The following is a 27,730-nucleotide window of genomic DNA, read 5'->3' as shown; positions in this document are numbered from 1 at the left end:
CCATTTGAATGTGCTTGCTGTATTTACCTTTTTCTCTCCCTCTACGGTTCTCACTGCCCCACTCCCCCTACGATGAGCCCTTGAGGCCTCAGAATGTATCTGAGTCAAATTTTCATATGACAGTCTCTTCACAGAAGGCCACATTCCTTGATGTTGTGGTCGTCAGTCTGGACACAGATTTGTTGCACTTCTTTATGAACACTAATTTGTTGCAGCTCTTAATGCTCCTTTATCATGTGCAAACCTCTTTTTCTATGAATAACTACTGTGCTGTACTTTCTGTGTTCTTCCTTTTGTTCAAAAAAGAGCTCCATGTTTTGTATTATCACGAAATAGGGGAAAGAGTGTAACTGACATGATACAGGATTTGGAGTGGACATCATTAAAACAAATATGTTTTTCATTGCAGTGGAATCTTTCCATGAAATTTCAATCAACAAATTTCTCCTCTGAATGCAAAAATGTTTTCTCATGCTGACCTACATAAGGGGAGAAATGATCATCATAATAAAATATGGGAAATCAGAGCTCGCACAGAAAGATACAGGTGTTCATTTTTTCTGCACGCTTTTTGAGATTGTAATAATAGAGAATTATTGTGAATGTGGTTTGATGAACCCTTTGCCAGGCATTTATGTGTTATTTGCAGAGTATCAATGTAGATGTCTCCTACAATTTTCACCCCCCCCCCCCCTCCCACACTGATGACTCCTTGATGTCTCTGAATGTGTCTTACCAACCGATCCCTTCTTTTAGTCAAGCTGTGCCACAATTTCTTTTCTTCATAGTTCTGTTCAGTTCATCCTTATTAGTTACATGATGTACCCACTGATATTCAGCATTCTTCTGTAGCTCTATATTTCAAAACCTTGTATTCTCTTCTTGTCTGAATGATTTCTTGCCTACATTTCACTTCCATATAAGGCTACTCTCCAGCAACTGCTGCGCAAAGTGGCCACTTGTTTTTAGGTGTCATGTGACGGATTGCGCAGCAGGAGTGCCATAGGTTTAAGTCCTGGGTGTGTATGTATAGTTTAAGTAGTGTGCAAGTCTAGGGACCGATGGCCTAAGCAATTTGGTCCCTTAGGAATTCACACACACATCCATCAAACACCTTCAGAAAAACTTTCTGACACTTAAATCTACTTTTGATGTTAACAAATTTCCTTACTTCAGAACTGATTTTCATACCATTGTCAGTCTACATTTTATATCATTTCTACTTTGGCTATCATCAGTTATTTTGCTGCCTATTCATTTCTTATTCTAATTCCCTTAGCAGCACCTGATTTAATTCAACTACATTCCATTACCCTTGTTTTGCTTTTGTTAATTTTCATCTTATATCCTCCTTTTAAGACAATGTGGATTCCATTCAAATGCTTTTCCAAGTTCTTTACTGTTTCTGGCAGAATTACATCATCATCGGCAAACCTCATAGTTTTTATTTCTTCTCTCTGGACTTTGATTCCTATTCAAAATTTTTCGTAACTGCTTGTGCACTATACAGATTGAATAACACCAGGGATAGACTACAACTCTCTCTCATTCCCTTCTCAACGACAGCTTCCCTTTCAAACCCTCAATTCTTATAACTGCCATCCAATTTCCATGCAAGTTGTAAATTATCCTTCACTTCCTGTATTTTCACCCCTGCTACCTTCAGAATTTCAGAGTTTGTTCCAGTCAACATTGTCCAAAGATTTTGTTAAGACTGCAAATAGTATAAATGTAAGTTTGTCTTTCTTAACCTTTTAACTGCTGTGGACTCATCATGTCCTGCCAGTCCGCAGGTGCTGAGAACATGGTTAACCATGGCCCTTGTGTTTTTCTGAAGTACTGTTGACATGTTTATGCATCCCATCGCACTGATCTCTCACTGGTGTGGACGAGTTCCTTCCATATCTTGGTAAATAAAAAACGTTTTTGCATATTAATCATACATCGTACATGTGTCTTCTCAGGCTATCATTTGGAAAACTTCATTTTGATATCTTGAACCATTTACGAAATCTGACAATTGTTACAACTGCATGATTCCTGATGCACAGGTACAGAAGTGGGTATGTCTCACCCATCTATCCACCGGATATAAAGACCAATAAGTCAGGAACTAAAAGAGGTGTCGTTCTGCTCTCAATTTTAAATCAAATTTTGATATCTTATGTACATTTCATGCATGGTGATGTATGCGAGGTTTATGCAATGCATTTTTACCTCTACAAAATTTTTGTGCAATATTTTGCTTTATTTTATGCAGCACAGTAACTGTGATGTATAAAGAAAAGAAATTCAGTCCTTTATTGGCCAGTGACATCTGTCCGTAACGTGTGCAAAAATCAAATTTTTCCACAGAATAGTTTTCTTAAAATTGGATGATAAGTATTTCATAGCATACAGCACAGAATGTGAAAGTCAGCTGGATATAAAAATTAATAACTCAAGACCAAAGTGAGATATTGTTTTTTTCTCAATTTTAAATAAAATTTCGATGTCTTATTTACATGTCTTAAGCAGCTAAGTATGGGATAAAATGAACCATATGCAAAGTTTATGTAATGCATTTTTACCTCTACAACTCCTTAAAATTTCATGCAATGTTTTAGTTAGTTTGATACAGCACAGTAACTATGACAAGTAATGAAAATAAATTCAATCCTTTATCAAGTGAAGATATCAGACGTTAAGATGTCCAAAAATCAAATTTTTTCACTGGGTAGTTTTCTTAAGATTGAATTGTAAGCATTTCCTAATGGCCAGAATGCTGTCTCTGAGCACAGGTAACAGCATTTGGCGAGCAGTACAGCGACAACAAAGCCACTCCTAGCATGGAATGCAGAGAGCATGTCTGTAGGAGCAAAAATGTTGACGTGCCTTTGAAGAGAAGTCATAGTGCCAGTATTTTTCACAAGTTCCTACATTTCTGCTGAATCCAAACTAGTCCTCCCCAAGGTCAGCTATTACCAGCTTTTCCATTCTTCTGTAAATAATTTATGCTATTATTTTGCAACCGTGATTGATTTAACTGATAGTCTGGTAATATACATACCTATCAGCACCTGCTTTCTTTGGAATTGTAATTATTACATTCTTCTTCAAGTATGAGGGTATTTTGTTTGTCTCATACATGTTGCACATCAGGTGAAGTAGTTTTGTTACAGCTTGCTCACCCAAAGATATCAGAAGTTCTGGCGAAGTATCGCCTACTCCAGGGAACTTTTTTCGATTTAGGTCTTTCAGTGCTCTGTCAAATTTTTCTCACAGTATCATATCTCCCATCTCATCTTCATCTCATTCTATAATATTGTCTTTAAGTTCGTTTCCCTTGTACAGCCCCTCTAGACACTCCTCCTACTTTTGAGTTTTCTCTTCATTGTTTAGCACTGGTTTTCCACCTGAGCTCTTGATATTCATTCAGCTACTTCTCTTTTCTACAAAGACCTCTTTAATTTTCTTGTAGATGGTATCTGTCTTTCCCTTAGTTATAATAGGGCCTTACACTTGTCCTCTAGCCATTCCTGCTTAGCCATTTTGCACTTTCAGTCAATCTAATTTTTGAGGTGGCTGTATTCCCTTTTGCCTGCTTCATTTGCTGCAAATTTATATTTTCTGCTTTCATCAATTAAATTCAATGTCTCCTTTGATCTCCAATGGTTTCTATAAGGCCTTGTCTTTTTACTGATTTGATCCTCTGCTGTCTTCACTATATCATCTCTCAAAGTTTTGTGTTGGTCTTGTACTGTATTTCTTTCTCTGTGTCAGTCAGTTGTTGCCTGAAACCTTATCTGAAACTCTCAACCACCTCTGTTCCTTTCGCTTTAACCATGTTGCATCTCCTTGATTTCATGGCTTTTTGCAACTTTTTCAGTTTAGTCTACAGCCATAATCAACAAATTATGGCCGGAGTCCACATCTACCCCTGGAAATTTAAATTCTAGTTTCAAAATCTCTTTTCTACCATTATGTAACCAATGTGAAACATTCTGGTGTCTCTGGGTCTCTCCCATGTGTACAACATTGTTTTATGATTTTTAATCTGAGGGTTAACAATGATTAAATTATACTGATATTCATACTTGGGCTCCGGATGGAACATAACGTCATACACAATATTTTGGTGGTCCACCTGGATGCCATCTTTGTGTGCGTAAGCTGTTGCACTAACTCGCTGGAACTGAAATCAATGTACTGAGGGAGCTTCTTTATACACTGCCTGTAGATTCCACCCCATGTGCGCCAACATGATTGCCTTCTAGCACAAACTACGACAGTGAACTGGTGGTGAAAACACACAGAAATGATAAATTGATATCAATCCTTGTTGACACCTATTGTTGATCAATACAAAGATCATTGTCTTTTAATGTCAAACAAAACAGAGTTCCAACTCTTACTTAAAGGATACCCCTTTATCTCTCTTCATGCATCCAGTTGTCACCCATTGCACCAATGCAAAGGGGTTCTATGTACATTGGTAAAAAGAGCTTATGCCTTCTTAGATGCAAATAATTTGACACAGGAAATGGATCGTCTAAATGCAGCATTGACGCAGAATGGCTTCACCTACAATCATATCCGTCATGCTGTTCAGATTGATCTTCGAGGGAACCAACAGAAGATACAAGGAAATCGGTGGCATTCCTACCTTTTGTGGGAAGCATATCTTCAAAAATAGGAAGAATTTCATATTAAAAATGTATTCTGTCCACCAGCTAAGACTAGAGTGCTGCTGGGCTCAGTGAAGGATGATATGGGTCTGAGGAACCTGATGTCCACAAAATTTCCTGCCATTATGGGAAAGCCTATATTGGACAAATGGTTCATACGGTCCATGATCGGTGTGTAAAGTGCCATCACCACACTTTTTATTTCAGCCAGAAAAATCTACAGTTGCAAAACATTGTGTTACTGAAGGACATAAAATGTTGTACGATGAGACACAAGTGGTTGCCCCTGTGCCGTGTTTTCGGGGCTGTGTAGATAAAGAAGCTATTGAAATCCAGCTATCTGAGAACAGTATAAACAGAGGTAAGGGCTATCCCTTAAGTGATAGTTGAAACCCTGTTTTGTTTGACATTAAGAAACAATGGTCTTTGCTTTGGTCTTCGAAAGGTGTCAACAATGTCTCGATTTATCATCTCCATGAGTTTTCAGTACCGGTGCACTGTCGTGCTTTATGCTACAGGGCAGTTATGTTCGCACATGCACAATGGACACAGGCGGTGTATAAAAGAGCCATCACTGCGGTTTGATTTCAGTTCCAATGAGTTAGTGCGACGGCTTACTCACTTGAAGATGGCGGCCAGGCGGACGGCCGAAGTATTCTGTCTAGATGATGTTATGTTCCGGCTGGAGACCCGATATGAATATCATCAGTTACTGTGCCAGGAAAGTTTATAGAGCAATTAAATTATTGTGTGCAAAATTCTAGTAGGCGGCCTCTTTAATTCCTTTCACCCTTGTTGATATCCTCTTATTATTTTTATTTCTCTTCCTTTACCAACCCTTGATTTCCAGTCTGTCATCACAATTAAATTTTCCTCTGGCATAACTATCAGGATAATTTCTTTTATCTCATCATACATTGATTTAATCTCTTTATCGTCTGTGGAGTGAGTTGGCATATAAACTTATACTGCTGCAGTGTGTGTTGGTTTCAGGTCTTTCTTGGCTACAATAATGTGTTCACTATGCTGTTCATAGCAATTTACCCAAATTCCTCTTTTCTTAGTCATCGTGCTATCTGCTCCTGGATTGTCACATTTCGATTTTGTATTTATAGCCCTGAACACATCTGACCAGAGGTACTTCCCTAATGACACGAAATTTCACTAACGCCCACTATATCTGTCTTCAACCTATCCATTTTCTTTTTTATATTTTCTAACTTCTTTGATTAATTAAGGGACCTAACATCTCACACTCCGACACACAGATTGCCAGTTTTGTTCTTTCTGATGATGGCATCCTCCTGAATATTCCCTTGTTCAGAGATCTGAATGGGGGTCGATTTTACCTCTGGAATATGTTACACAAGAGTATGCCATCATCATTGAACTTCACAGTACAGCTGTATTCTTTCAAGAAAAATTGTGGTTGTAGTTTCCCTTTGCTTTCAGCTGTTCAAAGGATCAGGAGAGCAAGTCAGTGTTGGCTGGCACTACAAGGCCAGTTTGGTCAATCGTACAGACTTGCTCCTGCAGCTGCTAAAAAGGTTGATGAACCACAAACTTATCTGACCTCTCAACAGAAACCACCATGTTGTGATTGCACCTACAGTACAGGTATATGTACCATTGAGCCACCAAAGCCACATCACCACGGCAAGATCATTGGTTCACAGGGGAGGCCAAATTTTGTATCAGTGATAAAGTGGGAAAACACACTTGCTAAGCTTGGTGAGATGACGACGTACATACCATGACAGTTTGAAGGTGGCCACCTGTGAATATCTGTTGTCACATTGTTATGAATGGCATGTTTGACCATTCTTCTTTACTTATTACTTATTTGACAGTCTGAAATAGACTAGGTAATATTGTGTTTGTACGTTTCCATCAGGGAATCAGTTTTTAATTGGGCAGTCACCCTCCATACTAGATCATCATTATGCGCTCTTATTTTGGAGTGTGCCATATGCCAGAAGATTTGAGAACTTAGATGAAGTATGTGGTGAAAGTGGTGCCCATATACAGGCCTGCTAAATTATATAAGCCCCTCTCCATCTGTTTACAGCCCAATATAATGAAGACAATGGCTTCAAGATTAAGATTTTCTGAAAGTCAGCTTTCCGCCAACAAGGCCTTCATTGAAAATGGAAATCACACACACGACCACACAGTCTCTGGCAGCTGAAGCCAGAGTGTGAGCAACAGCACATGATGGGAGAGGCAACTAGGTGGTGGGGTAGGGACAATTCTGGGACAGGGAGGGGAAGGACAGCAGGTTAGGGATAGAGGATGGTAAAGTGCCGCATATGGGAGCATGCAGGGATGAGGTGGAGAGAGGGTAGAGAAGCTAGGTGCAGTAGCGAGGTTAGACGGAGGGTGGTGGGGAAGGGGGTTTAGTGGAAAAGGAGAAAAGTAAAAAGAATGAGTGTGCACTGGTGGGATAGAGGGCTGGGATGGGAACAGGGAAGGGACTAGATGGGTGAGGATGTACTTTTTTGCATTTTTATCCACCGCGATGGATCCTTGCTCCTTCCATCTGGGTCCATACAGGAAAGTTTCCTTATCTCTAGCCAGAACCCAGTCCCACATACTTGTCCTGCATTGTTGCTTGGCTCATGGACATCTCCGTGATCTGAATTGAGTGTGATGGACACCCTATCCATATTCCTCCAGAACCTCAACACCTTCTCCCCCATTCACTTCACCTGGTCCTACCCAACCCTTCAAGCCATCTTCCACGATATTAACTTACAACTCCAAGATGGCCACACCAGTACCTCTATCCATACCAATCCTACCAATCACCAGCAATACCTCCACTTTGACAGCTGCCACCCGTTCCATAGAAGAAGTCCCTTCCTTACAGTCTAGCCACTCTTGCCTGTTGTGTTTGTAGTGGCGAGCAGTTCCTCTGGAAATGTACTGAGGTTCTCACCGAGGCCTTCACAAACAGTAATTACCCTCCCAACCTTGTACAAAAACAAGTCTCCTGTGTCTTATCTTTCCAGTCACCCACCACCTCTCAAATCACATCATCCAGCCACAGAGGAGCATTTCCTTTATGAGTCAGTGCCGCACAGAACTGGAGCAACTGAATTACATTCTCCGCCAGGGTTTTCAGTAGCTATCATTGTGCCCTTAAATGAGAAATATCCTACCCTCTATCCTTCTCATCCCTACTTGACCCCTACACCCAACCCCTTGCATGTACCCCTGCTCCCAACCCTTTGCATCTAGGTCTATTGCAGAGATATGAGCCATGAGGCAAGACCTGTGTCATACATACCACCTACACAAGTCTGGTCACAAACATCACTTATCCCATCAAAGGCAGAGCTACATGTGAAACCAATCACATTATCGGCAAGCTAAGCTGCAACTGCTGTGCTGCAGTCTATGTGGGCATGACAATCAACAAGCTGTCTGTTCACTTGAATGCTCTGGGTTGCAGTGCCTGTGCTATATGGAGCTGTGCCACCAGCACCAGCTTTTCTGAATCATGCAGGTTGGAACTCTCCCAGTAATATATCCTACACTCCTGGAATCCTCCTGGCCTCAGCCATCATTGCTCATTGTCCTTACACATCTACTCCCATCCTTGCTCGCATTCTAGCACTACGCTGCCTTCTATTCCATCAATGCAGCCTTAGGGCCCCCCCCCCCCCACTCCGCCACTCCCGCCCCCCGTCCTGCTGCCTCCCGACCCCATGCTCCATCTAACCTCTCGACTGCAATTAGCTGCTCCAACCTATTTCCACCTCGTACCTGTATGCTCCCTCAAGCATCACTTTACCGTCCTCCACCCCTACCCTGCTGTCCCTCCCCAACCCAGCCCCCTCCTTACCCTACTGCCTGGTCGCCCCTCTCATTATGTGTTGCTGCTTGCAGTCTGGCTTCAGCTTTCAGAGAATGTACTCTTGGGCATGAGTTGCAATTGTGTGAGTGTGAGTGTGTGTGTGTGTGTGTGTGTGTGTGTGTGTGTGTGTGTGTGTGTGTCCTTTTCATAATATTGTCACAATCCATCTTGGATTTTACATTGTTTTACATCGGTTCTTTCTCAGAGGCATTATATGTTTATCAAGAGTTTCTTTAAATGAAATTTATAACCTTAAATTTCAAAAATTAGCTATAACCATTAAATAATATGTTATACACCTGCTCCTGGGAGACATATTCTTTATCAAACAAAAATTGCTGTCATATTTAGCCTGAATAAAACAGAGACAGATTGACAGTTGGTAGAGGGTAGGGTAGGCACTAGTGTCCCATCTATTAATTACGCATGTTTTATCTCTATTTGTTTGATATTTAATTTTAGTCTTTTATTTCCTTTGCAGATATTTAAATTGTAATGTCAGTTTTGATTGTAATTGATAGTTGTGTTTGTGTCTTTAGATTTTAGCCCTCTATAAAGTTATTGTGTGGCAACATAAAGTAACCCCATTAATATTACAGGCAAATGCTGAAGAATTATCTAATAATTTAAAACTGAAGGAGTACGATGTTTTGTTGCTGCATGGTGACATGGATCAAGCAGAGAGGAATAAAGTTATAACTCAGTTTAAGAAAAAGGAAGTCAACGTTTTGGTGGCAACTGATGTTGCAGGTACTGTAGATTGAATACATTTAACAGTGTAATTTGAATAAAGTGTCTTACAGGCTCTAGCTCGGTGACATGCAATGTATATCAAGGGACATATAAACAGCTGCATAAATTGTTGCTTATTCTTCTCATTTAGCTTTAGCATTATTGTTCTCACTGACAAAATTATCTTAATAACTGGTCTAAAGCTGTTGACCAGCTTCATACAAGTACAAGTTGTACGGCTACAAAAAATTACAGCTAAAAGGATAATTCACTCGAGAAAACGATAATTTTACAGGGAGACGTAATGAGCACTCACTTTCCAGGTGTATTGCATGTGAATACAGATAAAAGTAAATTTTTTCTACACTGTAGTATCTTCGACCTGCTCTCTCTGACACCTCTCCATTCATCTTTCTTGACCCTCATAGCTACAACAGGTGAGTCTGTTGCATGCTGAGGTTTAGGTGACTTTCCTGTTCTTTCTGAGCTTTCACAACCTATCCCCATTTCCTACCCAAACAAGTAAATAACATTTCTGAGAGATAGGATTTTGTTATATGTCTATTAGATCTCCTGAATGTGAGCACTTCAGGACTATTAAGGTGTGCAGTGCTCTCGACTGCAGTTTACTACATGCCCATGGTTTCTTGTTGTTCTTGATGTTCCTGACTTGCAGAGGATTCTTTAAACCACGTTTGGACTATTTCTCTGCTGTTCCACTCCCCACCAGTGTACGGGAAAATGAACAATTTAGTCTTTCTGTATCAGCTCTCATTTATCTTATTTCATTGTGATTATTATTTTTGCTTGTGAAGGTTAGTAATGATAAAATACTTTCACATTCAGAGGAGAAAGTTGGTGATTGAAACTTCGTGAAAAGATCTGACTGATGTGCAAAAAATCTTTTGTTTAATGATTACCACACCAACTTGCTTATTGTATCTGTGACTCTTTCTCCCCTATTTTGCAATAATACAAAATGGGTTGCTTTTATGTGGATTTTTTAAATTTTCTCCCTCAGTCATATTGGTAAGGATCTCACACCGCACAGCAGTGCTCTACAATTGGATGGGCAAATGTAGGGCAGACAGTCTCTTTAGTAGACCTGTTGCATTTCCTAAGAGTTCTGTCAATAAAACACAGTATCTGATTTGTATTCTCCATAACTTTATTGGTGTTACTTAAGTTGTTCATAATTGTAATCCTAGGTATTTAGTTGAATCGACAGCCTTTAAATTCAATAGATTTCTCTTTTTACTCATGTGTATGACCCCACACTTCTCCTTATTGAGAGATAATTGCCACTTTTCACACGATACAGGTGTGTTGTCTAAGTGATTTTGCAAATAGTTTTGATCTTCTGATAATGGCTTTACTGTTACAACCTCATTTCCTCCGACCCCCCCCCCCCCCCCCCCCACACACACACACACACAAGCAAACACACCTCACACACACATGACCGCCATCACCAGCAGCTCATACTGAAATGTAACTGTCACGTAGAATGGAAGCAGCAATCTGGAAAGGGCAGGAAAGGGAAAAGAATAGCAGGATATGGGTGCGGTGAGAGATGAGTGCTGTCTGGTGAAGCACGCAAGGGCTAGACTGCCAACAGGTACAGTGTTGTGAGGCTGTGCCTGCAGGGAGGGGGTGGAGGGGAGCAGGGGTACAGGAGAGGCACAGGAAAGGGGAAAGATGGGCATGTGCATTGGCAGAGGGCTGCACACAAAGAGGTTGAGGGAGCAAGAATAGGGAGTATATGATAGGACAATGGGGGCAGAAACTGTTGAGTGCAGGGTGTGGGGATGGTAGGTTACTTTAGGCCGAGGCCAGGAGAATTTCGGGAGTGGAAATTTGTTGTAAGGATAATTCCTGTGTGCACACATCAGAAAAGCTAGTGGTGAAAGGGAGGATCAAGATGGCCTGGGTTGTGAAGAGGCCGTTGAAATCAAGCATGTGCAATTCAGCTGCACGTTATGCAACAGGGTGGTATACTTTGCTCTCAGCCACAATTTGGCTGTGGCCATTCATTGTCTCAGTTTGGCTGTGGCCACTCATCCTCATGGGCAGTTGGTTGGCAGTTATACCAGCATAAAAAGCAGTTCAGTGATTGCAGCGGAGCTGCTGTATGACATGGCTGCTCTCAAGGTAGCCCAGTTTCTGATGGGGAATGATAAGCCTATAACAGGAGTAGAATAGGCAGTGCTGGGTGGATGGATTGGCAGGTCTTGCACCCGAGTCTTCCACAGGAATATGATCCGTCTTGTGAGGGATTGGCATTGGCAGTTGCATAGGGATGTATTAGGATGTCATGGAGATAGAGTGAGTGAGAGAAAATCCACTATAGGAGGGATGGGAAGGATCTTGGGTAGAATGTCCCTCATTTCAGGCCATGATGTTAGGTAATCAAAGCTCTGACGAAGGATGTGGTTCAGTTGTTCCAGTCCACAATAGTATTGGGTGACAAAGGGTATACTCCTCTGTAGCTTTTTCTTGGAACGGTGGGATGTTAGGGTGTATGTGGGGGAAATGGTAAGGCAGATCTAATTGGGGATGAGGTCTGAAGGACAGTGCGTGTCTGCGAAGGCCTTGGTGAGATCCTCAGCTTACTGGACAAGGGTGTTCTTGTCACTGCAGATATGCCATTCCCTTGTGGCTAGACTGTATGGGAGGAATTTTTTATGTGGAAGGGATGACAGCTGTCAAAATACAGGTACTGTCTGTTGTTGGTGGGTTTAATGTGGACAAAGGTGCGGATAGAGCTATCCGATAGGTGGAGGTCAAGGTCCAGGAAGGTGGCATGCCGGGATGAGGAGGACTGGGTGAAATTGATGGGAGAGATGTTGAGGTTGTGAAGGAATGAGATTAGGGTGTAAAAAACAGGAATCTTGTAGCCTGTTGAAATGGGTAATCTTTTATATGGGGTGGTAAGTTAGTGGTTATAGGCAGGTGGTGTTGGTCGTCTAAGGTAGAGGTGGTGTGGTAACAATGGGGTGTTCTGGATGGTTGGGTGTATGAACATTAGGAAGCATGTAGATGGTAGAAGAGCAGAGAGTTACGAGGGTGAGAACAAAGATAGACTCATAGGAGAGGTTCTGGAATGGATAAAGAGATTTGAGGAGAAGCTGGCATTCCTGCTAGATTTCTGGAATGAGATCCATGTGGCAGGGCATAGATGGACATATCTGACAACTGGTGGAGTCTGTCTGCAAGGTAATTCATGTGGCTCGTGACCACAGTGCCTTTGTTGGCAGGTACAGTATAAGGACGAGATCAGTTTTTAGGTGGCAGGTTACAATTCTTTCTGCAGATGTGAGGCTGGTTTCATGTTGAGGAATTTGGGGGATGATGATAAGGCAAGGTTTGGGGTAGGATGATGATGAGGCAAGGTTTTGCGTAGGAAATTCTGGAAACTTAACATGGGATGATTTGGGGCAGTAGCGTGGATCACAGTTTGATGGAGGAGTAACCTGAGTAAGGTGGGGTTCAGCACTGGTGTAGCACTACACACACCTTGTATCTGCCAGCATGCCTGCATAGTCCTTTCCCCTTGTCTACTTTCCTTCCCTTCCTTCCTTCCTCTCCTCTCTCTCTCTCTCTCTCTCTCTCTCTCTCTCTCTCTCTCTCTCTCACCTGGCTTTCAAACTGCACTTAGCAGCCCACTATTCTGCCCCCACTTTGTCCCTGTATGTTCCCACAGGCGGCAGTAATATCCTCCCCTCCCCTACTCACACACCCCTACCCCATGTGGTGTGACATGTCGAATCTGCAGAATAACGTGTTCTACTTCTAACAACTAAAGCCAACCAAAAGATGTTTGTGGTAACATGAAACATTGTTCAGGTAGTCGTTAAGTGTGGAACATCCCACTGTGTGTGCTCTGGTTTGCCATATGAGGTTTGTTCAAAAACTTCCGGAACTTTGCCCGTAAAATTTTACTACACTTACCTTTTACTTATTGTGCATTGTCTCCTTTGAAATGGTGTCCTCCACAATTGATACACCACTCCCAGCACTTTCCACTTCTGGAAGCAGTCTAGGTACACCTCTTGCTGGATCGCGTGAAGTTCCGTCTGCAAATTTTATTTTATCTTGTCCATCATTGCAAATCTTCATTCTTTCAATGGGGTTTTCAACTTTGGAAATGGGCCAGGTCTTGAGAGTACAGAGGATGAGGCAGCACAGTGATTTCAGTTTTTGTGCAATAATCATGCACCAAGAAAGATGTATGTGCATGTGCATTATCATGATTCGAGAACAATGAAATATTTCACCACATTTCAGGCCATTTTCTTCTCACATTTTCTCACAGGCGTCACAACACATCCCAATAGTACCATTGATTAACAGTTTGTCCCAGTTGCACAAATTCATGATGAACTAATCCTTCAAAGTCAGAAAAAACTATCGGCATGGCTTTGACATTTGAACTGACCTTACGAGCTTTTTTTGATTTTGGAGAACCTTTCCTGTCTCATTGTGAAGACTGAACCTTGGTCTGAACGTCATAACCATAGATCCATGTCTCATGATCAGTCATGATTCTCTTAAGAAACATCTCCTTCACATGTGCGCAATCCGAAAGTTCTTCACAGGCTGCAAGGCGAAGGTTTTTCTGGTCTTGACTCGTGACCCATGGAATGAGCTTGACTGCAATACAATGCATTCCAGGATCCTGTGACATAATTTCATGACGTGATCCAACTGAAATGTTACAGTCTTCTATAATCTCTCTGACATTCAGTCTTCAGTTAGCACACACAATTTTGTTGACATTCCTGTTCAGCCACTTTTAAACCCTGTGAACCATTTGTAACACTGAGTACTGCTTAAGCACTAATCACTGTAGGCTTCCAGCATTATTTGGTGTGTCTCTGTAAAGGTTTTCTTGAGTTTCATGCAAAATTTAATGCAGATGCGTTGCTCCTCTAACTCTGACATCTCAAAATTCACAGATTGTGTGACAACGTTGTACTCCATACAGCACTGAACAATAAGTAACAGACAGTTACACATGACAGGCATGTGGAGGGATGCAAACCGCATTTCACTCCAGCACACCATTGGCGCGAAATTATGAATATTCCAGAATTTTTTGAACAAACCTCTTGTTGTTGTTGTGGTCTTCAATTTTGAGACTGGTTTGATGCAGCTCTCCATACTACTCTATCCTGTGCAAGCTTCTTCATCTCCCAGTACCTACTGCAGCCTACATCCTTCTGAATCTGCTTAGTGTATTCATCTCTTGGTCTCCCTCTACGATTTTTACCCTCCACACTGCCCTCCAGTACTAAATTGGTGATCCCTTGATGCCTCAGAACATGTCCCACCAACCGATACCTTCTTCTTGTCAAGTTGTGCCGCAAACTCGTCTTCTCCCCAATTCTATTCAGTACCTCCTCATTAGTTATGTGATCTACCCATCTAGTCTTCAGCATTCTTCTGTAGCAAGCTTCTGTTCACTTCTTGTCCGAACTATTTATCGTCCATGTTTCACATGGTTACACTCCATACAAATACTTTCAGAAACGACTTCCTGACACTTAAATCTATACTCAGTGTTAAAATTTCTCTTCTCCAGAAACGCTTTCCTTGCCATTACCAGTCTACATTTTATATCCTCTCTACTTCGACCATCATCAGTTATTTTGCTCCCCAAATTGCAAAACTGCTTTACTACTTTAAGTGTCTCATTTCCTAGTCCAATTCCCTCAGCATCACCCGACTTAATTCCACTACATTCCATTATCCTCGTTTTGCTTTTGTTGATGTTAAATCTTATACCCTCCTTTCAAGACACTGTCCATTCCGTTCAACTGCTCTTCCAAGTCCTTTGCTGTCTCTGACAGAATTAAAATAATTTTATTTCTTCTCCATGGATTTTAATACCTACTCCAAATTTTTCTTTTGTTTCCTTTACTGCTTGCTCAATATACAGATTGAATAGCATTGGGGAGAGCCTACAACCCTTTCTCACTCCCTTCCCAACCACTGCTTCCCTTGCAGGTCCCTTGACTCTTATAACTGCCATCTGCTTTCTGTACAAATTGTAAGTAGCCTTTCGCTCCCTGTATTTTACCCCTGCCACCTAGAATTTGAAAGAGAGTATTCCAGTTAACAGACCTTTTATGTGGTGTAAAAGACTTCAGCTCAGAAAGTCGACAAGGTGTGATGGCGAGTGAGCACTCCACCTGCTTATGCTGTGGCATCACAGCTTGGCAGTGTCTTGGAAGTCATGGAGTAAAGGACGCAGGCGATGAAGTCAGCACCAGAACATTTAAGGAGATATGAGAATTGTTGTTTTGTACAGTAATACATATTGTGATCTATTTTGGGTTATGGGTTAAGAGAGATCTGTCCACACACAGTTCTAAATGAGCTGTACACTGAAAAGATTGCATTTGTAATATCAGAAGGGTTTTCACATAGGAGACTGAGTCATTTTTGTAGCTTGGATAGATGGAAGCTCTCTTTCAGCATCCACTCGTGCAAAAGGTGAAGAAGCCAGTTGTCAAGAGGACATGTTTCGGTCAAGTATCTCCGCAAAGCAAGTCCACTTTAGTGAATAATATCAAGAATGACAACCACAGGATATTTATAAGGTAAAAGTTGGGATACATATAAGCAGGCTGACAGACTGTGTGTGGAGTGGAACACTTTATAATAAAACCCCCATTTGTTTCACTCCACCCATACACCTCTTCTGTACCCCCATTCCCCATCTGTACCTCCACTATCCACCCCAAAAAAGATTAAAGCTCACCCCAGATGCATCACCAGTCAGCCTTTAGTACTTATGAAAGATCGTGGCCCTCAACACTTCCTCTGAGTGATGTCTAGCAATGTTCCTTTTTATGTTGCTGGTACTACATAAAGTTGATACATAAATCTGATAGATGTGAAGTCTCTCACCAGTCAGTCTTGCATTGAAACAGATGACAAACAGAAAGACAAAATATTAAATTATTGTACATCAGTGCATGTTCACACTATTGACTTGTGCATAAGGCATAGCGTTTTGCCATCAGTTTAATAAACACAACAGATACAAATAACTTAGATTTTAATCATCAAAAATATATTTTCCTTTACTGTTCACAACAGTCTGCCAACACTGGGGTAATTTTTCAATACCGCAGCTGTAGAAATCACCTGGTTTTGAGACGAACTTGTCAAGTCACATTTGGAGTGCATTTTCATCTGGAAAGGAAATTCCTTGAAAGTTATTCAGTATGGAGCAGGAAAGGTGAAATTCTGAGGGTACAAGTTAGGCAAAGAACAACTTCCCGTTCTAACTTCGGTAAAGTGTGTGTGTGTGTGTGTGTGTGTGTGTGTGTGTGTGTGTGTGTTGTGTCCCCCCACCCCCCACTCCTCTCCCCACTCTAGCATAATACGAATTGGTGTTATCGTGGAGTAGCATCACTTCAGGCAGTCTTCCTGATCGTTGTTCTCGGATAGCATCTGCAAGATGTCTCAGTTGTGGACAGTAAATGTTGGCCATGGTGGTTACACATCAGGGAACCAGTTAGTAGTACACAACACTGTTGCTATTCCACCAGATGCATAAAATTATCTTTTGTGGATGTGTGCAGGTCTTAATACGGGGAGTTACTGCTTTGTATGTGCTCACAATTCCTTTCTTTTCCTTATTTTAGCATAAAGATATTATTTATTGTCACCAGTAATTATACAGGATAGGAATGGTCAGTGTTGTTCATGAGGCAAATGACGACAAGCAAGCAGAGATGCATGCTCTGATTTTTGTGACTTTGTTTTAGAGCATTCGGTATCTGTATACCCAGTTTTGAACCTTCCTCACTGCATGCAAATGTCGCACGATAGTGAAATGATCACAGTTCATCTCATTTGTCATTTCTTGTGTACACTGATGCGGATCAATGCATAACAGTCTTCATCAAACCTCAGAGGTCTTCCTGAATGTGGAGAGTCACTAATGCCAAAACAATTCTCTTCAAAATGAGAAAACCATTTTCCTGCTTTTTTCTATCCAGTGGCGTTATCCTCAGATATGGTGCATTTGTTTTGGCTGCGTCCATTGCTGTCACCCCTCTATTGGACTGAAGAATATGTTGGGAATGTTCCAATTTCTCCACTGGGCACTCTATTTTCTAGCATCCACCTCCACTTGCTGTCTCCAAATGACAATATATAAACTCAAAGAGCAACAGTGAGCTACAAATAAAAAATGACACTTGATAAATAAACCCATAGCAACCAGAATACCAACATGCAAAACAAAAGCACCAGGAACTTAAGCACCCACCTGATGTGATATCATTGTTACAGTTGATACAAATATGTTGTTGTATCCTGCCTACTCATCAGAAAAACGGGTTGCCTAGGAAACCTGCGTTCTCGAATTACTAGACAACAATTCAAGCAAATCGTGTTAATGAAGTTTATTACAAAAGGAAATGATTACAATATTTAACTTTGCGTTAAACAGAAGTGTCACAAGCAATAGGCGACAGACAAAATAAGAAATCTCATCATTATAGACAATGATATATAGTAGAAACGAAATGATTAGTCTTGTTGCTATTCTTGAACTCGCTGCTGTAGAACTGACAGTCTTCAACTGGGCTGCGGCCAATGGGGGCCAGCGCTTATGTTTTCTTCGTGTATCTACATCTACATCTACATCCATACTCCGCAAGCCACCTGACGGTGTGTGGCGGAGGGTACCCTAAGTACCTCTATTTCCCTTCTATTCCAGTCTCTTATTGTTCGTGGAAAGGAGGATTGTCGGTATGCTTCTGTGTGGGCTCTAATCACTCTGATTTTATCCTCATGGTCTCTTCGCGAGATATACGTAGGAGGGAGCAATATACTGCTTGACTCTTCAGTGAAGGTATATTCTTGAAACTTTAACAAAAGCCCATACCGAGCTACTGAGCGTCTCCTGCAGAGTCTTCCACTGGAGTTTATCTATCATCTCCGTAACGCTTTCGCGATTACTAAATGATCCTGTAACGAAGCGCACTGCTCTCCGTTGGATCTTTTCTATCTCTTCTATCAACCCTATCTGGTATGGATGCCACACTGTTGAGCAGTATTCAAGCATTGGGCGAACAAGCGTACTGTAACCTACTTCCTTTGTTTTCGGATTGCATTTCCTTAGGATTCTTTCAATGAATCTCAGTCTGGCATCTGCTTTACCGACGATCAACTTTATATGATATTCCATTTTGAATCACTCCTAATGCGTACTCCCAGATAATTTATGGAATTAACTGCTTCCAGTTGCTGACCTGCTATTTTGTAGCTAAATGATAAGGGATCTATCTTTCTATGTATTCACAGCACATTACACTTGTGTAGAGTGCGCTGCCATCGCAGTGTCATCCTAGAGAAGGGTTGGTCCTCATGCAATTAGCTGACATCCTCTTCACAGCCCTCTCTGCTCTAATGTTCCTGACCGGTGTGCCAGTGCTTGACTTCACACCGGAACACATGTGATACTTAAGTAAGTTCCCTTGGCTTTGAAATTACTCAGAACTACCACAGAGGCATAATTCAACAGAATGTCTGTTATACTTTTATGTTGGATATGACAGAATTATACCCCTTTGTAGCTCTCACTGACATCATCTCTTGTGGTGAACAGTATCATCCAGGTGGTTAGCACACTGGACTCACATTCGGGAGGACGACGGTTCAATCCCGTCTCCGGCCATCCTGATTTAGGTTTTCCATGATTTCCCTAAATCGTTTCAGGCAAATGCCGGGATGGTTCCTTTGAAAGGGCACGGCCGATTTCCTTCCCAATCCTTCCCTAACCCGAGCTTGCACTCCGTCTCTAATGACCTCGTTGTCGACGGGACGTTAAACTCTAACCACCACCACCAGTATCATCCAGCTGCAGTGAAGTGCAGGTCATTGTCTTTTATAAGAAGAGTAAAAATGAGAATTACGGTCATTGTCCTTAAAATGCATTTCTTTGCAGATTCCTAGACCATGTTCTGAGCTTGAGCACAACATTAGTTTTCAAGTGGAGTGGGGACTTTTCCCAAAGAATTGGCACAAGTTCAGGCAACCCCACTTCTGTGTGCAGTATCCTAAAAATGGTGGACTGAATTAAACTGCTAGATTCAATCTTCGTCGAGTATCATCTTAAAGATTTGATTCATATGAGGAATTTTTTGCTAATAGTGCTCAGTATGTTATTTTGGATGGGAAATTCTTGAGGAATACTAACATTGGATGTGGCCTGGGAAAGTGTAATGGAACAAATGACATTCCTAATATATATAACCAATTTCCAGATAGCATCAGTAGTGCATACTTCTCTGAATGGCAGCTTTTCTCAGCTTTTTCTGGATAATTACAACAGAGAGTACACAAACAAGAGAAAGAAATCAGTAGTGTCGTATTAAAGTGTTAGGTGCAAACTAGAACCTTTCATACCATTTAAGTACCTAGGGTTAACTCTACAAAGTGATATAAAATAAAATGGGCTTGTGAAATAAAGAATAGGGAGAACAAATTCAAGACTCAAATTGGTTGGGAGGATTTTGGGAAAGGAATCTTGTACAGGAGTCTAGTGTGACCTATTCTAGAATACTGTTCCAGTGTGTGGGGTATATGTCAAGTGAACCAAGCAGAAGATATTGACGGAATTCAGAGACATGCTGAAGTTCAGAAAAGGACACTATAGCCCGTACAGAGTAAAATAAGGGTGATCAGGAAACAGAAAAACAGCATCAGAGTATTGTAAATATCTAAAAGTAATGCCTAACATTTTTCGTCTTTAAAAATTTATCATAATTTGTTATTGTATTACTATCAGCCAAAAACTTTTTATGTGAAACTTCATAACACCTTTCTAATTTTATCTTCATTTTGTCTATACCATCACCATCTTTTATTGTTTATAAACTTAAACTGAAAGAATGAAATTACAATGAAATCACTATGCTTAGTTGCATACAGGCGTTGATATACGTCAACGGGGACAGTAAAATATGTGTGCCCAACCGAGACTCAAACCCAGGATCTCCTGCTTAAACTGAAAGCATAAAGATAACAATGAATCATGTTTCCAGAAAGAAATTTTCACTCTGCAACAGAGTGTACACAGATATGAAACTTCTTGGTAGATTAAAACTGTGCCAGGCTGGTACATGAACTCGCGAGCAGGTGCTCTACCGACCTGCCCTCACAGCTTTACTTCCACCAGTACCTCATCTCCTACCTTCCAGACTTCATAGAAGTTTTCCTGCGAACCTAGCAAGAATAGTACTCCTGGAAGAATGCAGAGACATCGCTTAGCCACAGTCTAGGTAATGTTTCCAGAATTAAATTTTCCTCGGCATTGGAGTGTACACTGATACAAAATTTCCAGGCAGATTAAAACTGTGTGCTGTAATGAGACTCACACTTGGGACCTTTGCCTTTAGCAGGCAAATGAAATACCAACTGAGCTACCCAAGCATGAGCATGACCCATCCTCACAGCTTTACCTCCACCAGCACTTCATCCCCTACCTTCCAAACTTCACAGAAGCTCTTCTGCGAAACTTGCAAGACTAGCACTCCTCGCACACTCTGCTGCAGAATGAAAATTGCATTGTGGAAACATCCCCCAGGTTATGGCTAAGCCATGTCTCTGCAGTATCCTTTCTTTTAGATGTGCTAATCTTGTAATATTTGCAGGAGGACCTCTGTGAAATTTTGAAGGTAGCAGGTGACTTACCAGTGGAAGTAAAGCTGTGAGGATGGGTTGTGACTTGTGCTTGGGTAACTCAGTCCATAGAGTACTTGCCTTGCCTTGCCCCAGTCCAGCACACAGATTTAATCTGCCATGAAGTTACGAATCTTGTTGTTCTATGGAGTAATTTTGCCGCATGTATGAAGTAGTATTACTTTATGTTATAGCTCGTATGTATTAATTTTCTGGAATTCCTTCACACAATGAGGTATTGTCTAAAGAAACCAATCGTGTCGGATTCCGTCACCACATTGGAAAGCACAATAAAAAGTGTTTCCACTTTATGAGCACTCATTGTTTAGATACTTTTTACTTCTTGCTAATTGTTAAAATTGTGTTGGTTTTCTGTTGTTACTATGTTACTCGTTTTTTCCAGCTCGTGGTTTGGACATTCCACACATACGGACTGTTGTTAATTATGATGTTGCCCGTGACATTGATACTCACACACATCGTATTGGAAGAACAGGTAACCCAACTCTATAATCTGCTGTCCAGATATACAAAGTGTGTTCAAAAGTAACAGGAATTTTGTAATTTTGCTTGTTGTATCTGTCCAATTTGTGAGATTGTTTTGTTGATAGCTATATCAGATACCTAGTCTGTTGTCTGCTGTTAAAAAGGTATTCTTTGTTGTTAGTACAAGTATTTATTTATTTTTTATAAAAATTGATCACAACCTTGTATTAAATTTTGCTACAAGAAAGGAATAGAATGCTGCAAAGTTTTATGAATGTTAGTGAAACTGTTATAAGTAAAACCAGGGTTGACCAGTGGTTTAAGCATTTTGAAGAAAGCCATGTAAGTGTTGAAAAACAAAAACATCCCAGTTGACCCATTACATCACCAGTGAATGAAATTGTCGAAAAAATGAAAGAAATAATTATGAATGATCACCGAATAACAATCGGAGAAGTTGGCTTATCAGTTGGTTCATAGAATGAACTTTTTTCAGGTGTTTTGGGTATGAAATGTGTGAGAGAAAAATTTATTTCAAAATTTTCGAATTTTGTACAAAACAGCAACAGGTTCATGTTGCTCAGGAGTTGCTAATTGAAGTCAACAGCTGTGCAGCACTACTGAAATGTATCATAACAGGTAATGAAAGATGGGTTTACAGGTGCATCAAAACTAAGGCTCAGTCGCATCAGTAGAAGCATTCTGAATCATTAAGACTGAAAAAGCTTAATAAGTGCAGTCAAATGTGAAGACAATGCTGAATGTGTTCTCCAGTTTTAATGGCATAGTGCACAGTGAGTTCTTAGTACAAGACCGAATGATCAGTAAGAAGTAGTACTCACAAATTCAATGCTGTTTATGAAGCAATACAAAAACAAACACCTGGGTTTGCAGCAAAATAATTAATGGTATTTGCACACACACACATTTCGTTACATATTCATGAATGGCCCAAAACAATACTGTAATGATGCCCCAGCCTCCATATTCACCAAACATGGCCCAATGTGACTTTTTTCTCTTCCCAAAAACAAAAAAGAACCTCAGAGGATTATAATTTTACAAGGATAGACAAGATGAAAAATGCATCGCTAAGAGAGCCAGAAGTTATTTCAAGGACTGAGTTCCAGAAGTGTTTCAGGGAGAGGCAAGTGTGCTGGCATAAGTGAATAACACTAAATGGGGACTGTTTTGAAGGGAATTACATTGATATAGATGAACAAATAAAATTCTTTCAAAAAATTAAAAATTCTCATTAAATTTTGAAGACAGTTTGTATCTCACATACAAAATTTTTTAATATCTTTGCATGCCGAAATCTCTTATGTTGAGTAAAGTTTGGATCACTTGCACTAACTGCATTATACCTATCTCCTTGGTTCTTTCATCCTCAGAATCACTTGTCACTTTTCATAGATTTTCAGATATAGAGGGCGTAAATGTATTGCACATTATGCAAAAGATTTTATTCTCTTTGTTGGAAAGATTTAATCTGAATAACAAGCCAACAAATATTTCAGTATGTTTATTCTCTCTTTTTTTTAAAATAAAATCATTGTTTTAACCTTAAAATAGAAATTGCTTGTGGCAGAGTTCGAAGAATGAAAACCTGTTTTTATCTTACTGGCATTTTGGGACAAATACTTTCCGTAGAGGTAATTTGTTGTCAATGAGCTGAACTTGATGACTATTGTATTGCAAATTGAAGTAGTGTAATTGCCCAATAGGTACTCTAATATGAGCGGTGTAAGGTTATTATGGACCAATTTTCCCATACTTCCCCCCCCACACACACACACCTCTCCCTCCCCTCCTTTCCACAGTCAGGAAACATTGACAGGATCAACAGGTGACATTTTTTAAGCTTCATTTCAGGTGGTTTTGTTTTTGCTTCAACTCTGGGAAATACAGGGCAGGTTACATTTGTTACAGGTTACTCTTTGGTATCCCATCATGGTGGAAATATGTTGCTCTTCTGCTTCTATTTCTGTTCGCTATATTGATTCATTATTAACTGAACATGTACACAGTACAAGACTACATCTAAAACCTTCATACTAGGTTACACTTGCCCTATTGTGACAACAGTAGAGAACTGACCAGGTCATCAATAGCAAGTGGAATACAATCCAAAATGCTGTCCAACAGCAAAGTCTGCACTTAAACAAAACACAGGTGAGTGATAACAGTAGATGGCAGACAGCAAAACACTGAGCAACACTGACAGAAATGACAGCACTGTTTTCAGTTTGCTGGTGTTGGCCAGATAGCGGTTGACTTTTTGATAATTGGAAACAATGGGTAGTGTGGTGTGGCAGGTGGTGTTGCACTTAAGAATGAAGTATTGATACTTACACTGCTTCTGATCTCACTAGGTTCAACAATTACGATATTACGAAAAGGAAAGATTTCTACTCACCATGTAACGGAGATTTTGAGTTGCAGATAGACACAACAAAAAGACTACTAAACATGTAAGCTGCCAGAAAGGCTTCTTCGGAAATGGACAACACGCACGCAGACATTGATGCAAATGTAACTCCCTCACACATGACCATTGTCTCCAGTTGCTGAGGCGAGACTGCTATCATGCACAGTTGCTTGCAGATTGGTCTCTGTAGACAGAGGCAGTGGTTTTGTGTATGTGAGCTACATTTGCATGACTGTGTGTGCGTATGTTGTCTTTCCCATTAGAAGGCCTTCTGGCCGAAAGTTTGTATGTTTAGTAGTGTTTTTGTTGTGCCTGTCTGCAGCTCAGCATCTCTGCTACGTGGTGAGTAACAATGTACCCTTTTCATAATAATATCATTATTCTATCTTGGATTTTCCATTTTTAGATTTAACAATTTGAAGACTTCCCTCGTCACTTGATAATTGGCTGTGAGCTGACAAAATTCTGGGTTGCTTTCAACTGGCATTGCAAAATATATAATATGAGACGGGTGTTGTTTCTTACTACAGTTACAGGGAAATGTGAGTGTATTACAGAAATATGATATGCTTGTAATATATACAACTCAAGTTGGTTACCTGATAAACACAAAAATGGACAACTGATAATTGCAGAGGAAAAATATTCTGTGCACTCTTATTCTTCATTGGTACAATTATTGTTTTGTTTGCACTCACAAAAAGCAGTAAGTGAATGTTTAAAACGAGGGACCTGAAAGTGACGATATTTTTCTGTGGTTCAAGTAAAAGTACTTTTGGTGTAGCAATTATAGAAGCACTGTAGGGCACACAGACCAATGTTGCAGTTTGTGCACCACTGCCTACTCTCCTTCATGAAGCCCTTACCTCTCTTTTTCTCTCCTGTCTGAACAAATGTAACAATAGTGAATTATTATTATTATTTTTTTTTTTTTTTTTTTTTTTTTTTTTTTTTTTTTTTTTTTTTTTTTTTTTTTGCAGCGAGGGGAGCTTTCTATTTTCTATGGAAAATGACATTCAAATGGCTTGTCAGTCTGCTCGGCTACAATAGTTTGGCGCAGAAAAGTAGCTCCTCGCTTTCCAAGCAAATTTATTTTCTTTTGTTCTCTAATTGCATTACCAATGTACCAATTCCTTTTTATTTAACTATCTTGGAAATGCAGTTATCAAATGAATGAGTAAAATAACTAAGTTTCTCTCTGGTGTGTGTGATGTGAGACTACAATCACTACTTCTGGGAACATTGGCAATTGTGAACTTCTTGTGAAGGGATGTTAATGTTATGAAAATCATACATTGCTTCTCACCATATAGTAGAGATGTTGAGCCACAAATAGGCACAACAAAAAAGACTGATAACAAGTGAGCTTTCAGCCAAAAGATCTTCTTCTGTATTAGACAACATACATACACACATTCATACAAATGCAACCCACACACATGACTAATGTCTGTGCCTGTGCCTATAGCATATTTCAACTTTTCTGGAAACATACCCAGTGATAGTGATGTATTGCATATACTACAGAATACTTTTTCTTTATGTGAATTTTTTTTAATGATTTTCTTCAGATTATTATGAATGCTGTGAGAACTAAGACCATAGACACATGCATGATTGCCTCTTGATCTGCCCGGATGGTGACCAGTTTCACTGCACAGTGTTGGTTGTCTTTGGGTATGAAAACCAATATTTTAGCAATTTAGACATAAGACTACCCATATCCTATTACATACAGACTTCTCACGTGACTTATATCTTGAGCATTGCACAGCAGTCATGTGTAAAATGTGATCATAATGATTTAAGTTGAGAGAGAGCTTCCACGTTGCTAGGACTTACCCAGATACCTTAATCTGGGAAAGACACAGTGTCACCTGAAGCTGCTGTTGTGCAAGATTTCACAACAAGGTTTATCCCTTCTCTTGGCCAGTGATGTTTGGTCTTTATTCAAAGTTACTCATTAACTATTGTCAATATGCCACTCGTGGAGACACCTTCATCTCTTCCTTCTCTCACTCTGAAAACCTGCAGCAACTGATATTTACTGTAATATCTTGAAATTGTTTATTTGGCTATTGTTGGGATTTGTTGCCCCATACACAAGGCATATAGATTTTTTTCCACATCTATGAATTCTTTCGAGGTAAAGTAATGAAAACAGTGTATGATTAGCATCTCAAGCATGCTCGGAATTATGTGAAGAGCCAAGACTGGCAGATTTTGTGTATATTTTAGGATGACATGTTAAAAGAGAAAAAATATCACATTATTCATGTCCAGTTTAATAATGCAGTATTATGAACTGAGGCCTCTGTGTAAAAACATATGCTGCAGTTGTTACTTTTTATTGGGTGTGATGAACACAAAGATTAATTTTACTGTTACTCCCTTTGGCAGAACTGTCATTAGGCTCTGAGGTAGCAGTCAAGATAAGCTGACTTAAAATTCTTGCATAATTGTATCTGCATAATTTTCTCAAAGTTCTTCTAAATTACACCAAACATTGGTTTTCTCCTCTGCTATTTGTGAATAAGTTAAAGTTGTTGTTTTATTTGTGAATTGTATTGGTATATTTGAGTCTGCAGCTGAGTTAAAGTTTATGAAGCAGTATAAAAAGGTAAACACTGTGTTGTTTGTTAGTGTGAGATGTCTGCAAGCAAAAATAAAGTAAAAACTCATAGCTCATGTTATTAACTCACATTAATGTCAGACAAAGTCTGGTCAAGAAGTATTCTATAAGACACATTTTTAAAAAAATAACATTTTTACCATCTTTATTAGTAGATTGCAAAGCCATACAAAAAATTCTTAATAAAACTAATCTGACCTGTAATATCCCTAAAAATGGTCGTCTGAACTTTCTTCTTCTTCTTCTTCTTCTTCTTCTTCCTCTTCCTCTTCATTGTTGTCCTCCTCAAATATAAATGGTCTTCACTGCCACTGAGAGCATTATTTATGCCACACTTCTTGAAAGATTTAACTATAATGGCTTCTCTCACTCTAGACCATGACTATTTTATTCATTGACACACTTGCTTGATTTTATGTAAGAAAATGAAACACCTACAGCTTTCCTTATGATATCATTTATAGAATGGCTACCAATTTTGGTACTCCAGGCTGATGTTGAAGGGGTTAAAATCATCCATATACACGATGCATCAGTGGCCAACGTAACTGGTTTATGCCGACTACCTGTAACTGTGATGTTATTTCACCAACTAGCAACTATTAACACTGTAGACGGCTGTAAGTGTTTCATTTTCTTACATAAGTCAATGACCGAAATGCCCCAGACCTCTGATAACAAGGATGTACACACACACACACACACACACACACACACACACACACACACACACACACACAAAATTTGACTGTAGGTCATTTTAAAGCTCCCTTGATGTTGGGTTTCATCCATCATCCATTTGTTCCTTTCCTCTCTCATATAAACTTTAAGTGGTTTATTTATTGAGGCGTCAAGAGGTTGCAGTTGTGAAGTAATTCCTCCTGAGATAACAGCGAGCTCTGTTTTTCCCTGTCTCAATTGCTCTTTCACAGATTTTTTCAAATGACTGTTAAACTGATCTAGCACAATAAGAGAATTATTCTTCAATAAAACACCTTTCCTTCTCTCCCATACTCTGTTACTCTATAATTGAATACCACTCTTGTCCATCCAACCCATACCATGTACATGAACAACAACACTTGGTGCTATTTCAAAAGGTTTCGGGACTGTTTTGCACTTGAAAATAATCATTGGATTAAGTTTAGTACCATCAGGACAACATGAAAGAACAACTGTTGTAAGACAATTAAACACCTACAGCTGTTGTTATGATG

The 27,730-nt window shown here is 40.0% G+C and overlaps 1 protein-coding gene across 2 annotated transcripts in view; it reads left to right on the top strand.

Annotated features, from left to right (window-relative positions):
- Positions 1-27,730, top strand: part of LOC126354833 (ATP-dependent RNA helicase DDX42) — an 89,191-nt gene that overhangs the window by 49,357 nt on the left and 12,104 nt on the right. For both annotated transcript variants that reach the window (XM_050004781.1, XM_050004782.1), the window contains exons 7-8: positions 9,126-9,276; positions 21,368-21,460. In XM_050004781.1, the coding sequence (XP_049860738.1) occupies positions 9,126-9,276; positions 21,368-21,460 (244 nt within the window). The remainder of the gene's footprint in view (positions 1-9,125; positions 9,277-21,367; positions 21,461-27,730) is intronic.

The sequence above is a fragment of the Schistocerca gregaria genome, chromosome 3 (assembly GCF_023897955.1).
Source record: "Schistocerca gregaria isolate iqSchGreg1 chromosome 3, iqSchGreg1.2, whole genome shotgun sequence".
Classification (NCBI taxonomy): Eukaryota; Metazoa; Arthropoda; class Insecta; order Orthoptera; family Acrididae; genus Schistocerca; species Schistocerca gregaria.
This window is presented reverse-complemented; position numbering and strand designations above follow the sequence as displayed.